General features: G+C 40.8%; 1 protein-coding gene across 4 annotated transcripts in view; it reads right to left on the bottom strand.

Annotated features, from left to right (window-relative positions):
* Nucleotides 1–18502, bottom strand: part of ESR2 (estrogen receptor 2) — a 68971-nt gene that overhangs the window by 41882 nt on the left and 8587 nt on the right. For all 4 annotated transcript variants that reach the window (XM_058293299.1, XM_058293301.1, XM_058293298.2 and 1 more), the window contains exons 2-3: nt 10705–11148; nt 8333–8499 (exon numbers count right to left, since the gene is read on the bottom strand). In XM_058293299.1, coding sequence (XP_058149282.1) covers nt 8333–8499; nt 10705–11111 — 574 coding nt within the window. In that variant the 5' untranslated portion in view covers nt 11112–11148. The remainder of the gene's footprint in view (nt 1–8332; nt 8500–10704; nt 11149–18502) is intronic.

The following is an 18502-nucleotide window of genomic DNA, read 5'->3' as shown; positions in this document are numbered from 1 at the left end:
ATGCGTCCCATAAGGAGAGCCGCCCAGCGTGAAAGAAAGTGCAGCCCACCCATGAATGGTGCCGCACACATGGAGAGCTGACACAGCAAGATGACGCAACAAAAAAGAGGCACAGATTCCCAGTGCCACTGACAAGAATGCAGGCAGACACAGAATAACACACGGCGAATAGACACAGGGAGCAGAAAACGGGGTGGGGTGGGCAGGGGGGAAGTAGAGAGAAATAAATAAAAATAAATCTTAAAAAAAAAAGTCAAGGAAATACCTAGGAACACCTCTGGACAGACAGAGACTAAAGAAACATGACAAATAAATGCAAAGTGTGATTCTGAATTGGATCTTTTTGCTGTGGAGAACATTGTTGGGACAATTGGTAAAATTTGAATGGGGCATGAGGATCGGCTGGTAGTAATGTATCAGTGCTAATTTTCCAGTTTTAACAGTTGTGTTGTGGCTATGTAGGAAATACATGCTAAAGTACTGGGGGTGAAACGGGCTCAGTGACTATGTCACTGAGGCATGACACAGGCTGGGTTTCTGCCTTCTTGCTGGGCTCCACACCCGCAGGAATGGATTAGATCAAGAACATAATCTCTTTGGGGCATTAACCAAATTCAAACTGTCACAATAGCTACTTCTTTCCGATAAGATATAAAACTTCATTTTTAAAATGTGCTTCTCATAGCATAAAATCAAAGGTTATCTTTGTTCTCTCTGCAAAAGAACTTCTGCCAAAAATTATTGTCCATCTGAATACATCCAATGGTATAGTAGAAAAGAGACGGCATTGGAATTTGAATCAGAAGGTGGAATTTGATCAGAGTTTGATCTCAGCTCAGCCATCCAGTTTTCTTATTTTAAAACTAGAGCAATGTCTGTAGCTCACACTATTCCTGACACCCTTATCCTCCAATTGTAGGCTTCTATCTTGTATCTTGTTCCTTCAGGACAGCCTTTTTGGGCTCAAGACCAAGTAAGCCCAAAGGTAAGGAACTATACGCCTACAAGGTCATAATCTTTTACACATGCTCTAGGCTGTTAGAGTTTCTCATTTAAAGCTCAGTCATTAAAGTCTTAAGAATCAAAGAAGAGTTGAAGATCTATGAGTTGCAGTCTAATTGATTTTAAATTATCAAAGTATAATGAAAGTAAGTTAGTATGAATACCACAATGAAATGAATAGCAGGATATAACACCAATAATTATTATTTCTGAATATAAAATAAATAACCAAAAGTCAATGGCAATTTAAAGAATACAGTATCTGGAAATACCAATGAGAAATGTGACAGATCCACATAAAACTGACAAAACTTTATAGAAATATAAAAGATCTAAATAAATGGGAGACCTGTTTTTTGATGTGAAAACTATTACAAAGATGACAATTCCTTCAAAATTATTCTTAGGTTTAACAAAACCTCTACTTTTCTCAACTTTGAGGATGGAAGGCCATGTAAAATTATTCTAAATTTCTGACAGACAAATAAACAAGATAAAAAGCCAGGAAATCTGAAAATAGTAGGTACTTTTGGCAGGTATTAAAATGCATTATAATCTACAATAGTTAAAATTATGTAGTATATAAGAATGAAGAGTTAGTCAATAGAACAGTCCAAATAAAGCACTAGCACATATACAATCTTCATATATAATAGATATATAGAACCAAAAATCAATAGGACACATGAAAGATGTTCAAAATCAACACTAATCAAAATGAGATACAACCCACTGAATGTACTGGGGGAGAGTGTAAACTACAATGCAAACTGTAATCCATGTGGTGCAGCAGTGCTCCAAAATGTATTCACCAAATGCAACGAATGTGCCACAATAATGAAAGAGGTTGCTGATGTGGGAGAAGTGGAGTGGGGTGGGGTATATGGGAACCTCTTATATTTTTTGTGATCTATGTATCTTTTAGAAAAAGGCAATTAAGTTTTTTTAAAAATGAGATACCACTACATACCCACTAGAATGGTTAAAAGTGAAAAGTCTGACAATACCAAGTTACTGCAAGGATATGGAGTAACTGGAACTCTCATGCATTGCTGTTGGGAATGCAAAGCGGTTCAAGCACTTTGGAATTCTATTAGTTTTTTATAAAGTTGAACTATATACTTACCATACAAACAGCAATCTTACTCCAAGGTATTTACCCAAAAGAAAAAAATACAGTTGTATACACAGAAAGACATACACAAATGCTCAAAGCAGCTTTATTCAAAATAGCAAAAAAAAAACTGTAAACAACCCAACTGAATGGATAAACAAACTACAGCACATCTATATATTGGAATATTACTCAGCAACAAGAAGGAATGAGTTACTAATACATGCAACAACAGATGAATCTCAAAAGCATTATGATAAGTGAAAGAAGCCAAACACAAATTATTATACACCTTATGATTTCTTTCGTATGACATTCTAGAAAAGGCAAAACTATGGAGAGAACAGATCAGTGACTGCTGGAGCTGAGAAGCTGGGAGAAATTGTTTGCAGGGAGGCAGGAAGAAACTTTTTAGGGTGATGAAAATATTCTCTATCTTAAATATGGTGGGGTTATGTGACCACACGCATTTTTTAAAACTCTTAAAACTATGTAATTAAAATAGATGAATTTTATCATATGCAAATGTCTCAAACTCAACTTTCAAAAAATCAACTCCCATATATTTTTTTTAAACTCTGAAAAATAGATTTAATCAATAAAATGATGTGGAGAAAAATGACTAGAGAGATATATATTTGATTTTTATTTCATTCAAGCTAACAAAATAAATGCCTTTTGGATTAAATAATGAAATGGAAAAACAAACTCGTAAATAGTAAAATGTAGGCAAGTTTTTCTATAATCTATCAATGTTAGAATTTTTAGGTTTAAAAAGTATATACAAAACTATCAAAGCTGACAATATTTGACTGCATAAAGATTAAATACTTCTGCATATCAAAATCATATATCAAAAACAGAATAAACGAAAAAAATATTTGTCATACATATGAGAAAAAACTGGGAAGCGGATGTGGCTCAAGTGATAAGGCCCCCACCTACCACATGGGAGGACCCAGGTTCGATCCCTAGGGCCTCCTGGTGAAAAAGAAGAGAAAGCATGCCTGCACAGTGAGCCAGTGCCCACGTGGTGAGCCAAGTGCTCGCGTAGTGAGGCAAGTGAGAAAAGTGCTAGAGTGAGCAAAATGCCCATAGTGACACTACGGCTCATTGTAGGCAGCAAAGTGCCCATGTGGCAAGCCAAGTACCCGTATGGTAAGCCAGTGTCTGCAGAGTGAGCTGAGTGCCCACGCAAGTGGCTGCATGGCAAGCCGAGTGCCCGCATGGTGAGCCAGTACCCACACAGTGAGCCAGTACCCGCATGGTGAGCCGACTGCCCACACAACAAGCCGAGTGCCCATGCAGTGAGCCAGTGCCCACGCAAGTGAGTTACGCAGCAAGATGATGACACAATAAAGAGAGATGAAGGGGAGAGTCAAGGTGAAGCGTAGCAGAAACCAGGAACTGAGGTGGCCAAATTGACAGGGAACCTCTCTCCACATCAGAGGTCCCCAGAATCGAATCCTGGTGAATGCAAGAGGAGAAAGACAAGAAGAGAAAACAAAAAAGAGAAATAGATACACAAGATCACACAGGGAATGGACGCAGACAACAGAAACAGCAGGGTGGGGAGTGGGAGGGGAAGAAGAAAAGAAAAAAAAAAGTTGGGTGGTTAATACCTGGACCATCAAATAAAAAAAAAATTAATGGACTAATATATAAAATACACAATGATTTATAAGGAAATGCCAGAATCCAACAGAAAAATGGACAAAAGCTCTGAATAAAGACAGCATAAGAAATAAAAATGACAGAAAAATTTATATGAAAAATTTACCTCACTAATAAAGAGAAGCAAATTAAAAACCAAATGATATGATTTATCACCTATCAATCTACCAAAATTTTTTTTCTTTTTGATGACAAGACTTAATGCTACCAAGAGTTCAGAAATACCAACATACTCACACACTGCTGAGAAACAACTGAAAATACTTACTTGTCAAGAATTTTAAACTTTAATGCACTTTGACTCTATAGGTTTGTCCTAAATATATATCCAGAGAAATTATTAGAGATTTTTTCAAAGCTTCATGGGCAAATATATCAGTCACAACGTTATTTAAAACAATAAAAATAAACAGGCAATAAAGTAAATGTTCAACGATAGAAATTTAAATAAATGAAGTCCAATCATAAGACAGGACATTATTCAGTTGAAAGAAGTGTTTCCAGAAATTTAACAACATGGGGAAATGCTTATTAAACACTAGTAAGTGGAAAATAATATAAAACTCTTAGGTATGGTACAAGCACGTGTTAATTTTTTGAAAAATCATCTTTCAAAGAATTGTTGAGTGCTAGCAATAACCAATACAGACAAAAACCCTTGTCTTCATGTAGCTTATAGTCTATGGCAGGGAGCCAGACCAATAAAGCAAATAAGTAAATTATGTACCCTAGAAGGTGGGAAGCACTGTGAATGGAAATAAAGGAAGGAGAATAGCGAATGTGCATGGCAACTAGGGGTGAGGGCTTGGCTTCAATAGTGTTGGAAAAGACCTTTCTGATATGGTGACTCCGAGCAGATGCCTGCAGATAAAAAGCAAGTGCTAAAGATTTTGGAGGGAACATAGGGAAGAGGTTCTTAGCCCAAGGAACAGGTGTGCAAGGGCCCCAAGACAGGAGTGTGAAAGGGGACAGAAGCAGCGAGAGAAGAGGCCGGAGGGTTGGCAGGGAGGCAGACCACAGCCCTCGTGGCCACTGCAAGCACTTTGGCTTTGACCCGAGTGAGAAGGGAAGCCCTGGAGAGCAGAGGGAGAAGTTGTGGCTTCCACTTTACCAGGATCATTCTGGCTGTAGAGCTGAGACAAAGCAAGGCCTGTCTGGAGTTACAACAATGACTTAGGCAAAAAACAAAGAGTTAGATACACAGCATGGTAAGTTACACGCAAATATATTTCTAAGGGGAGAGAAAACCCCATGAGAGTCCAGTTAAGGATAATCTTGGGGAAGTGGATATGGCTCAACTGATAGAGTATCCACCTACCACATGGGACATCCAGGGTTTGGTACCCAGGGTCTCCTGACCCGTGTGGTAAGCTGGCCCATGCACAGTGCTGCCACACAAAAGGAGCGCCATGCCACGCAGGGGCGTCCCCTACATAGGGGAGCCCCATGCGCAAGGACTGCTCCCCTCAAGGAGAGCCACCCTGTGTGAAAAAAGCACAGCCCGTCCAGGAGTGGTGCCACACACACGGAGAGCTGACATAGCAAGATGACGCAGCAAAAAAGAGACACAGATTCCCAGTGCCACTGAGAAGAATGCAGGCAGACACAGAAGAACACAGCGAATGGACACAGGGAACAGACAATGGGGTAGGGTGGGCGGGGGGGCAGGGGAAGGAGAGAGAAATAAAAAAAATAAATCTTTAAAAAAAAAAGGATAAACTTGCCTCTGTCTGAAGCAAAATAGTTTTTCTCAGGGAAACTGCCTGAATTTGCCATAATACTAAATTGGAAATAATAAATATTAAGTAAATAAGGGAATGTCTCACAAACAGATGTGTGTCTTCTACAAGCTGATAGCCTTGCATACTCTGACGCAAACAATTTGGAATATTATGGGTCTAACAAGAAGAACAGAAAGATGAAGGAACGCAGGCTGGGCTTTTGAGGAGTCACATAAACAGGTGATTGTAAAAGCAATGCCGTTTAACTCAGGCAACAGTTAAAGTGACTTTCAGTAAAGGACCAGGCATAGGCTGTGGTCCTTCGCTTATCCATGGGAAGAGATGAAGAGCCCCACACCTAGACTCTGGGTTCCCCAGTGAAACATCACATCTTCAGGGAGGTCTTCCTGACGCCCTACCTCAGGCGGCGCCCCCTTTCCACAGGCACTATCACACCACCCTACTGTATTTTCTTCATAGCACTACTCCTTTATAACTTCTTTAATTTAGGTGTTTACATTTTCCAGTTAGAATACAAATGCCATAGACAAGGGTCTTTGTCTGCCCTGTTCATCATGAATCTGCAAAGCCTAGTACAGCACTTGATAAATATTAAGTGAATACCAGTAGGAAAAGAGAACAAAATATAAAGCATAAACTTAAATCAGGAGGAGTCACTGAAGAGCCCCCACCTCGCCATTCCCTGTCTCGTGCTCCATAAACCCGTCACCAGATGGACAAGGAGAGGAAAGGCACCATCCGTCACCCTGATGGCAACTCAGTGTGTGCAGCCAGCTCAGGCAGTATTTAGGGACTGTTAAGCACTACAGAATTTCCTGTGCAGCTGTACAGTGAAGAAGACACCAGACACACGGAGTCAAAGAGCTTACAAATCAAGTTGGCAAGACAAGTTTACAATTGTTTTAAAAACAAAAGAATGTTAAAGGCAATGAATTTCTCAAGTTAATATTGACAATTTACATTGACATCTGACAATTTGGGCTTTTCCAGGCCAAACTTAGTGTCGGTTTTCAGTCAATGCAATTTATGTCAGAGGGTGGGGAAAAAAAAAGAAAGAAAGAAAATGAAGGGTCCAAAGAAAGAATCATTGAATCATTTAGGCATTAAGCAATTTTAAGAGCACTGCCTCTTTCCTTTTTGCAGATTTTGAAAACTGCAGCCCTTTCCCCCTTTCGAATAGTTCCCTGGCTGATGCAGTAAGAAGGAATGACATGGGGAAAGGAGAGAGAGATTTTCAATAATCAGCTAAAGCATCAGAGTTCAAAGATATTTCAGCGAGAGAGATGTTTTTCCAACAGCAAACAAGAGTCTCTTTTTTAAAAAAATGTGGTTAGTTTTATTTTCTAAGTGGTAAATACTAAAATCTCAGCAAGATATAGAATCATCATCATATCAAGGGTTCATTTCTGAATTTCAGAAAGTCTGAATTGTTCTTATCATATACAGCACAGTATTAGATGTGGCTTTATAATGCACAACTACAATTACTGTGAAGAAAAATATTTTAGCACCCAATATGTTAAATGCGGAGTAAAAAGCAAAAATAAGCAAACAATAGCTTGATGACATATGCTCCTTTACCTGGGTTGTCCTCCTTTTCATAACATGAAAAGAAAGTATGGAAATGACAAAGGGCCCTCACCCACCTAACCGTGAAGGTCTTCTTAGAGGAGGTAGGTTTAAAAAGAGCTTTACATTAAAGTAGGATTAGAACAGGAACACAAGGAAAAAAAGAGGTTGGTATCTGAATAAGAAAGAGTTTGGGGAAAAAAACACAAGAATACCTTGAATTTGCATGATATTTATAATTGACCAAATATTTTCGCATAACTAACCTCATTTCCCCTTTAGGACAACTCCATGAGCACCTCCATTTCAGGCCAAGAGGAGAAATCAGAGAGCCAAGAAGTGGAGGATCCAGGCAAACAGGAAGTCATTCACACGGTGGATTTGAGGGGCTACCCAGGAAGGTAACTGTCTACCAACACCCAACTCCTCACCATCCTCTGGATTCCGTCAGTGTTTCTTTGCCTGAAGTAAAATGATCTTTTCATCTGGAGTTGTCAATGGGTTAGTTAACCTAGCACATTCTATTTGTTATTGGCACACTACGAATTATGTAAAACAGTTTTCCTTAATGGGTTAAGAACAAGGTACTGAGAGGAAGCTCTGTGATGGGAACTCAGCTTTGCCTGGGTGAAGGGCTGCCAAGGGAGGGAGGTAAGAGACAGAGAGGCAGACGAGCACACAAAGCAGCAAGACTTTAGCAAATCAGAGCTGGAAGGGAGCGAGAGTAGCAAGAACACATGCACGTGGATGAGCTCATTGACCTTGAAACCAGGTGTGCACAATTTGAAGGTGATTAAAAAGGCCATTAAACACACACACAACCTAGCAAGAATGTGGATAAGGGTAATGGAATTATCTAAACAAACACCAGACAACAAGGAGGTTGTGAACAGAGGCTCTACTAGTGCAAGATAAGACATGTCTCTAGACCAAGTCTCCAACTCCACTGGAGATGAATTACTGATTTCTGACCATTTCTGTAAAATGTATTTACTCTCTTCCTCAGGAGCCAGGCCGTCGTCTTCACAAGGGTTATAATTCCTCTTCCCAACCCCTGTGTGGGTGATGGGGGTGGGCAGGACCCTTTCAAGTTGGGAGTATAATCTTGAGTTTCTGGGGTAGAAACCTGCAACTAAAGATGAAGTCCTCCGCACTTGAAACAACCCACCCCACCACCCAGTCCACCCCCAAACACACATGTTTAAAGAAGCAGCTAACAATACTCTTGTACCTTGAATGCTTCTTTTAAAAAAAGCCTTACATCCTTCACACGACCAGACTCCATAGTGATATCCCGACGCGTAATCGCTGCAGACTGCACAGAAGTGGGCATCCTTCTTTGGACTAGTAACAGGGCTGGCACAACTGCTCCCACTAACCTTCCTTTTCAGTGTCTCTCTAGTAGCAAAGAAAACATCCATGGTAAAAGAACATAAGGGGGAGCGAGGGGCTTTCCAGAAAAAAAAAATGACATTAACATTGTCTAATTTAATCACTTTGCCTTCCAGGGTTCATGACAAATATATTCCAGGATTTCTCACAAAGTGAAAGCTTTGTTGCCATTGTCAGTTCTGTAAAGAGCTACCTTGTTCAGAATGATCTTCTGAAATGTATTTATATCCGTCTATAACTTACTGATGAACTCCGTGAACTACGGAAGGCCAGTTGCAGCAATCAAGGTGCACATTTCTGAGTGTAAAATCAGCAAAAAGGCAAGAAGAGACCAGATCCACTCTTTCCCACAGGCCTGACCCGAAAGCAGGGTATATCCTGATTGGAGTAATCAGGAAGTGCCATCTGCTCTCCCTCAATACAAGCCCAACCAGCCCTTTGGATATTTGAAGTTCCTGTTTAAATAGGGGACACATTTTTTCATTCTGCAATTTCAGATAAAGGTCTAGAAAGAAAATAACCTTAAGAGGAATAACAAAGTTTAAGCTGCATTAAGGTGAATAACTGAGGGGGTAAAATAATTGAGGGAGGAGAAGAGAGGGGAAAGAGAGAGTGAGCAAGTGTCTGAAGGAAGTGGACATTCAGCACTGGATGAAGGCTGAGGGGCTCCCTAAGGGAAGGGAAAGCCCAGCAAGGAAGGGTTGAGAGGCATAGAAATGCTCCTAGATAGTTCCTAATTTTGCTAGACCACGTTTCTTTTGGAAAAAAAATGGCAGAAGTATTACTGATTTATAAATGAAGGTAATTATACTATGATCTAATTTGTCCAAATATTAGCAAAACCCTGATTAGAATTCACATTCAGAAATAGAATACATCTTCCCATTAAGGCTCAATGAAAAATGATATGTTTAAAAGCCATGTACAGTTTTTTTATTCTTTTATTTGCTCTTCTTTACCAATAATTAAAAGATGTCCTTTTTTTAAGAAGAAAATGAAATTACCGTGTAATTGTGCTATTGGAGATTGAATTGTGTCCATCACAAAAGGCATGTTCAGGTCCCAACCCCTGGCCCTGTGGGTGTGAACCATTTGTAAATAGGCCCTTTGAGGATGTTACTTGTTAACGTGTGCCCAAACTGAGTGAGGGTGGAGCTTAATCCAATATGGCTGGCGTCTTTATAAGCAAAGGAAACTGGGCACAGAAAGGGAAGAAGCCATGGGGAGCAGCCAGAAGCTGGAAGTCAATGGAACCCAGAAGACAAAGGAGAAGATTCTACCTTGTGTACTGTCATGCAAAGGAAAAGCCAAGGAACCCCAAAGATTGTTGGGCAGCCAGAAGATACCCACCCCAGGAGGCAGCAGGCATTCCAGCTTCTGAAACCATGAGCTAATAAATTCCTGTTGTTAAGCCTACCTATTATATGGTATCGGTTTTAGCAGCTAGGAAACCAAGACAATTGCTTTCTGAAAGTTTTATGACAACTCTTGAAAGTAATGAATTTCAAAGTCCAATAAACCAGAACTTAGTACTTTTAGAAGTTAGTCTTCCTCTCACTCTTCCCCCCTTCCACAGCTATAATTGTCATTAAAAATATTACAAATTAGATGAAGGTAATGCATCATGTTACTCTGCATTTAAATAGTGTAAATATTCTTTGTCACTTCAGGAAAGCTCCAAATGAAGCCTACATTTAAATTGCTTCCCATCGAGCTTTATAAAATGTTATCTTAGTTCATTGTTAAAAGTTTGTATTTAAACCAATTATTGTTTGTCTTTTCAGGCTTCAAAGGTTTAGTATTTCATTTAAGTTGAAATACTGTCACCATTACATCTACCCTGTAAATAATGTGTCGTGAACACTAAATTGTGAAGGACAAGAATATAACATGAAGGTAAAGTAAAAAGTTCTTTTCCAAAGAACCCAAATAACTTCATCAAGAGAAAAGTTATTTAATTTCAACCCTTATTGTCTAAAGACAGCAGTCATAATAATGAATTCTTCTCCCCATAACACCAATCTACAGGCCCAACTTTTTAATGAGGACTATCAGAATAGAATAGTACATCATATATTCGAGGTGTCCTAAGTAAAGTCTATGACTTATAAAATAAAGGGCTTCCTTAAAGCATATCTGTCTTCTCACTAAATTATAGAGTAATTTGAATAATGCCCATGAGCTATAATTCAGAAGGAAAAATGCATTTACCTGTTTATAGATAAGGGATGTTCTAGTGATCTTCCATCACACCAAGGACTCTTTTGAGGTTCTGCATACAGAAGTGACGCCTGGCAATGGATCGCTAAAGGAGAAGATGGCCACAACACATTTGGGCTTGTGGTCTGTCGACCAAGTCCACTTTCCAAGTTACTGGCACTGCAGGGGAGACTGTAATTCATCACAGCAGGGCTATAGAATGTCATGGCCGAATATTCATGGCTGCTCTCTATGTAGGAGGAAGGTATATAAATGGGGCCATGCTCCAGGGGTAGGACAGACTGACTGCAGTTGTAGGACGCAGGAGAGTTAAGGCTGGATGGTGAGTTTTTGATATCCATGTCCCGAATAGGTAGCAGCTGCGAAAACTCCTTGTGAGAAGAGGCACAAATGGACATTATAATGTTCTCAAAGTCTCACAGGCACATAGGCTCGCTGGAAACAGGGATAGAAATCACACAGAACGACAGTCTTCAATTAGGTTCAACTATTAAAAGAGTTCAAACATTATCATTATTTTAAATACATAAACATTTGTATGGTCTTAGAAACATGTCCAGAAAGATATGCACAAAAATAGCAACCTCAAGTAAACTCAGAGGGATGGGGCTTTGAGGCATGACACTCCCATTTTCTACTGTGTTTACTTTGTTGTTTAATATTTTTAACCATAAGAATGTTTTTACCATAAGAATTTATTATTATAAAATACTTTTTAAAATTAAAAACAAAGGGTTAAGTAAAAATATCAGGTTTTTTATTCTGGAGCTAGGTAAGTTTATTTGTAAGTTCTTAGGGAGAAATAAACAAGAATAACCAGGACAATCCTAAAAGAGAAGATCAATGGGGAGGGCTGCATTAACAGATATTCAAATACACTGTGAATCATCAATAATAAAGGGTGAGATATTAGCACAGGACTGACCGACTGAACCATGTCAACTACCAATTTATTGACTCTCAGATTTGAATGCAACCTTCAATACATGCTCTATGATAAACTACGGAATTCCTTTAAGCAGTTCTCCTTAAAAGTGAGTCCAATATTAGGCTTTCTCAGTAGAGGGCGCTGGAGAGGCACTGCAGGAGGAAGAGGAGTCTAATTTCTGGCACCTGGAGAAGTTGGCTGAGAGCATGTGAGACTCCAGTGGAGCCAGTCCCTCTGAGGCCTTCCAGCCTGGGCCTGACACAGCCTTTCCACATCACTTGGCCGGACTGTGGCCCGAAGGCTCTGACACCGAGAGTCGCTCCTTCTGCAAGTCCCTCTCCCTGCATGACCTGCACACTCTGAAGGCCTTCTGCCCTCACCAGCCCCTGGACTCCCACTACACACCAGTGACACCTGTTTCTGATCCTTGCCCCCCGCCCCCCGCCCCCCATCTCGACTCCGGAGGGTGGCCCACTGCTTGCCCAGCAACTCCGCGCCATCTACGGCCTAGCTGAAACAGTCAACTTCCCCGCTCTCTGGCAGAGTCTGGACCCCTTCCAAGTTTGTTCTTCCTTGAGTACTCTCCCTCTGCCCCAGGGTGCCATTCAGTGCTTCCTTATATCTCATAACTCAAATCATTATGCTTCCTCCATTTAACCCACAGCATTTCTACCTCCTGGTTGGTTGCAGGCTGCTATGCTAAAATAGCACAAAATCCAAAGAGAGACTCAATGTTTTTCAAAATATGATTTATGATAAAGGTGGTATTTTAAATCACAGGAAAAACACTGGACAACAGGAAAGCCACTGGAAAAAGGAAACTGGATTCATATCTCACGCAGAATGCGAGAATAAAGTCCAAATGGTTCAGAGATCCAAATGTTTAGAGAGAGATGGGAGGACAAAGGAGAAAGATAGAGAGAAGAAAGAGAGGCTGCATAAACATAGAAAGTAACACAGGTAAATTCCTTCATAGCCTTGGTGTTGGAAAAACTTCAACTATGACTCAAAATACAAATGCAATTTTTAAAAATTAAGCCAATAAATTCAATACATAAAAGTAAATCTTTCCATTTCATTAAAACACTATAAGCAAAGTCAAGACTAATGACAAATTGGAAAAAAATTATTCTCAACTTATATTAGAAACAAGCTCTTAAGATGAAAATGATAAAATTTATTAGAAAAATAAGCAAAGGACCTCAACAGAGAGAATACAGAAAAAAGGAAGGCAAATAAATGGCTCTTAAAAATATAAAAAGGTGATCAACCTCACTCATAAGAGAGAAGCAAATTAAAACTACAAGACATCTTTTTTCACCTATCATTTTTGGCAAAAATTCAAAAATTTGATAACACCAGCTTTTGGTGAGGTGGTAGAAAAACAGGGACTCTCCAACATTGCTGGGGGGAGAGTAAGATGGTGTAACTGACAAAAGATAGCCAAATTACATGTGCTTTTACACTTGGGACTATGAGTCCACGGAGGGGAGCAGATGCAGCTCCGTGGTTGAGCGCCTGCTTCCCTTGTGCAAGGTCCTGGGTTCAATCTCTGGTACTTTCTAAAAAAAAAAAACAGAGGAAAAAAAGGAAAAAAATGATTATTTCCTACCATTGCAAATCAATGTTACATCAATTTCTCACTCCGAAAATTAGTAATTAAGGATAAATAAAGAATAAAGCCTTGTACTCTGCTTTTTTAAGAGTTTATCCCAAGGAGGATGGGGGCAGGGGAAACACTTCTTTTTACCAAAGAATGTCACCTAATAAATTGTTCAAAAATATATATCTACATATATACAGAGATGAAAAAAATAGTCAAAATGTTAACAAGTACTGTATCTAGATAGCAGGTATATGGATTTTCAACTTTCCTAAAAGCATGAAAATTTTCATATTAAGAAGCCATGGAGGAAAAAAACAAAATATATGAGAGATTACAAATGGAAATCTTAAAAAAAAAAGTCTAAAATAATTGGAATAATCCAGAGAAGAAAATAATGATCATTAATAATGAAACTGGTTGAGAGAGAACATTAATTAAAGAAACTTGTCTTGAGACACTTTGCATCTTCAATATTTTCAGCTTCAGCTGTCACTTCTTGGCTCCTTAGAGTTCCCAATTCTTTCCTCTTGATATTTTCATTTGAATGCTCATTCCATTTGTCCTCACACCATAATATTTTATAGTGATTTTATGTCCACAAATTCTTCAGTACTTCTCTCTTCAAAAGGTGGAGGCTTCTCCTCTCAATTAGAGATGAAGTGGGCATCAGCACCCCAGAATCCTCAGGACCGGGGAATGAACTATGGACTTAAGTAGACTTACTGGTATTCTACTATAGACTTAATTACGATTCCAGCAATGGAAGAACTTATATCATCAATGTGGAGGCAGTGGCCACTGGAGGTTCTCAGGACAGGGAGAGGGAAAAACAGGTGTAATATGGGGGCATTTTTGGGACTTGGGAATTGTCCTAAATGACACTGCAATGACAGATACAGGCCACCATATACCTTGTCATAACCGACAAAATTGTGCGGGAGAGAGTGTAAACTACATTATAAACTATAATCCATGCTTAGTGGCAGTGCTCCAAAATGTGTTCATCAGTTATAACAAATGTACCACACTCAGGAAGGAAGCTGTTAATGTGGAAAAATGTGAGAGGTATAGGGAGTGGGACATATGGAAATCCCCTATATTTTTGATGTAACATTTATGTGATCTAAGCATCTTTTAAAATAATAATAATAATAAATATATCCCCCAAAAAAGTGGGGCCTAACCCTACCCCAGCCCCTCTCAGTATGGGCTTGACTTAGTGACTCACTTCTAATGACTAGTTTATGGTGGAGGTGATGGAGTGTGACTTCCAAGACTAGGTCAAAGAACACACTGCAGCTTCTTCCTCGCTCTCTCTCTCTCTCTGTCTCTCTCTCTCTCTCTTTCTCTCTCATCACTTGCTCTAGGGCAGAGGTTTTTAACAAGGGGTCAATGAGCTTGAATCTAAATTCAAAAAAACATTATTCTTGTGGGGACTGTTAGTTTGGGTGTGATAAATTTGTTAAATCACACACAGGATAGTATGGATTTAGTAAGGGGTCCATGGTTTTCATCTGACTGGCAAAGGGGTCCATGGAACAAAGAAGGTTAAGAACCCCTGCTCCAGGGGAAGCTATCAGCTGTGCTGTGAGGACACTCAAGTAGCCCTATGGAGAGGTATGCATAGCAAAGAAACAAGGCCTCCTGCTAATGGCCAGCAAGGAGCTGAGGTCTCTGGTCAACAGCTTTGAGGTGAGACATTTGGAAGCAGAACATCAGATGACAGTAGTCCAACAGCTGATCTACCTCTTGAGAGCTCTAAAGAGAACCACCCAGCTAAGCAGCTCCCAGTTACCCGTCCCTAGTAAACCTGATGAAATAATAAAGATGTTTTAAGCTGCTAAATTTTAAAGTAATTTATTTTACATCTGATACACTAGCCAAGATGTCACTCAGCATTTTCCTCCCCAAAATACCTCCTCATTTTTTTTTTTTTATTTAATTCTACACCGCCCCCGGTTGTCTGTTTTCTGTGTCTTTTTGCTGCGTCTTGTTTCTTTGTCCACTTCTGTTGTCATCAGCGGCACGGGAAGTGTGGGCGGCGCCATTCCTCAGCAGGCTGCTCCCTCCTTCGCGCTGGGCGGCTCTCCTTACGGGTGCACTCCTTGCGCGTGGGGCTCCCCTACGCGGGGGACACCCCTGTGTGGCACGGCACTCCTTGCGCGCATCAGCACTGCGCATGGGCCAGCTCCACACGGGTCAAGGAGGCCCGGGGCTTGAACCGCGGGCCTCCCATGTGGTAGACGGACGCCCTAACCACTGGGCCAAAGTCTGTTTCCCTCATTTTCATATTTGTATTAATGGTAAAAGCCCCATTAACCTTTAACTTCTCCCCTTAAGCAAGACCCAATGCTTTTCTCCACAATACCTTTACCCAAGTCCTGTCTTGCCTACCATCTAAGGTAAGCTCTCATTACTTCTTATCCATGTATCTATAATGGGCTTCTTTTTGCTTCTTTTCTCCAGCTAACTTCTTCTCCAGTTCCATATAGCTGCCAGATTTTTAAAAACCAGCTCTGATCAGCCCTCTGCTTCAAATCAACCTCTGCAATAAGCCACACTCTTCAAGCATTCAAGGCATTGCACTACAGTGTCCCAACCAATCATTCTGCTCTAATCTGCCATTTTCCTATGAAAACCCACCAGCCAGGTCCAAAAGAATTATGAAAAGTGCAATGTAAAGTGGCTGGCATTTTATTCTTTAGCACTTTTATACTCATAGCACCCCAATAATCACTTGCATACAAATCTAATTCTTCTTATTAGATTAGGACTACGTTGAATCCTTCCTGGTATGTCAGAGGGGAGTTGGAATATTAAGTATGAAAATTAGGTGTTAAGCTCCCTGTAGGCACAAACTATTTCTAATTCACCTTCTACTGCAACTCAATAAATATTTGTTGTAAGGAATGAATATGAAAAAATGTGCTTAAAATATAAGACTGCAGCAAGTCAAGAGTATTAATAAAAAAAATTAGGAGCACCTTCAGTAGGCATGACCCTGTGCTAAAGAGAGGGGGTCTAAAGGCAATGCAAGACATTCCCCAGGGAACTAGTGTGCCAGGTGAGGAAAGCAGGACAAATCGGGAGAAATGATAAGAAACTGGCACCACTTCTAATTAACATTGTACTCTGAAGATTCACAGCTTTTTCAAAAAATGTGACGACGAGGGAGAAAGAGAATGGTAGTTGGAAAAGAACATAGGGGTAGTGGGTGTGGTTTAAGCAGCTGAGCACCTGCTTCCTACATGGGAGGTCCCGGGTTTGGTTCCCAGTGCCTCCTAAAAAAAAACAAAAACGAACAACAAGCAAAACAAACAAAAACAACTCAGGGAAGTCGATGTACCTCAGTGGTTGAGTGCCGGCTTCCCACATACGAGGCCCAGGTTCAATTCCCAGCCCCTGGTATTTAAAAAAAAAAGAGGGGGAAGCAGATGTGGCTCAAGTGATAAGGCCTCCGCCTACCATATGGGAGGACCCGGGTTCAATCCCTAGAGCCTCCTGGTGAAAAAGAAAAAGAAAGCATGCCTGCAGGGCGAGCCAGTGCCCGCATGGCGAGCCAAGTGCCCACGTGAGTGCCCCTGTGGCGACCAAGTGCCTGCACGGCAAGCCGAGTACCCACGTGGGGAGCCAGTGCTTGCATGGCGAGCCAGTGTCCACATAGCAAGCCAACTGCCTGTGCAATAAGCCAAGTGCCCGCATGGTGAGCCAGTGCCCACACAAGTGAGTCACACAGCAAGATAATGTTGCAACAAAAAGAGAGACAAAGAGGAGAGTCAAGGTGAAGCACAGCAGAGACTAGGAACTGAGGTGGCACAATTGACTGGGAACTGCTCTCCACATCAGAGGTCCCAAGAATCAAATCCTGGTGAATCCTAGAGGAAAAAGACGAGAAGAGAAGACAAGAAGAGAAATAGATACAGAAGATCACACTGCGAATGGACACAGACAGCAAAAACAGCAGGGCGGAGGAGGGGGAAGGGAAGAAGAAAATCACACACACACAAAAGAACATAGGATCAGGGAAGGTATTTTGACAGCAATACTTAAGAATATTTAGATACCCACGGAAATGAGCTAAGTTAGAGGAAGTAGTTGAAGATAGGACATATTACCACAGGACTGGCTTTCCGAGGGCAGCTCCAGGACAAAAAAGGCAGGACTGTTAAGAGGCATTTATCCCCCATTCTACCCTGAAAACCTCTCCTATTTCAATCTACCTACACATACACATGCTCACGGTGCTTATGTTTTGAATATTGTACCTTGGTGATCGTACCTTAGTGCATTGTTTTTGCTATATGATCTAGGTCTATCTTACATAGGCAAATAATCAAAAGACATTTAAAGAACTTTAACAGCACAATTTATGTAATATGCATTATAACCATTGAGCACAACATGCTTACAATTGCAAGCAAAATACTGAAGGTAATGTGTAATAAATTATATTTATGAATAATGACCTGTAACCTGGAAGCAATAATTAAATTTTAAATTTCCTCAACTTGTTAAAAAACAAAGGAATTTCAAGAAAACAAGACAGCTTGCCAAATTTAATATATAAAAACATGCCCAAAGGTTAATGTGCATTGGGAAATGGATGTGGTTCAGGCAACTGGGCACCCACCTACTATGTGGGAGGTCACTGGTTCAGATCCCGGTGCCTCCTAAAGACAGCAAGCTGGCACGACGGGCAGGTGTGGCAAGCTGACACAAGAAGAGACATAAGAAGAAAAAGTATAACAAGAGACATAACAAAGCAGGGAGCAGAGGTTCCCAGTGCCTCCTAAAGAAGACAGCGAGCTGACATGACGGGCAGGCACAGCAAGCTGACACAACACGATGGCACAAGAGATGTGGGGAGGAAAAACAGAATGAGAGGCATGACGAAGCAGGGAGCAGAGGTGGTTCAAGGGATTAGGCACCTCCCTCCCACATCAGAGGTCCTGGGTTTGTCTTCCAGTGCCCACTAAAGAAACAAGGGATGGAAGCAGATGTGGCTCAAGTGACTGGGCTCCCATCTACCATATGAGAGGTCCAGGGTTCAATTCCTGGGGCCTCCTGGTGAAGGCAAGCTGGCCCTCGCGGTGTGCTGGCCCACACAGGAGGGCTGGCCCGCGCAGCAAGCTGGCCCAAGCAGAGAGCTGGTGCAGCAAGATGATACAACAAAAAAAGACACAGAGGAGAGACAATAAGAGACGCAGCAGACCGGGGAGCTGAGGTGGTGCCAGAGATTGAGCACCTCTTTCCCA

The sequence above is a fragment of the Dasypus novemcinctus genome, chromosome 3, assembly GCF_030445035.2.
Source record: "Dasypus novemcinctus isolate mDasNov1 chromosome 3, mDasNov1.1.hap2, whole genome shotgun sequence".
Classification (NCBI taxonomy): Eukaryota; Metazoa; Chordata; class Mammalia; order Cingulata; family Dasypodidae; genus Dasypus; species Dasypus novemcinctus.
This window is presented reverse-complemented; position numbering and strand designations above follow the sequence as displayed.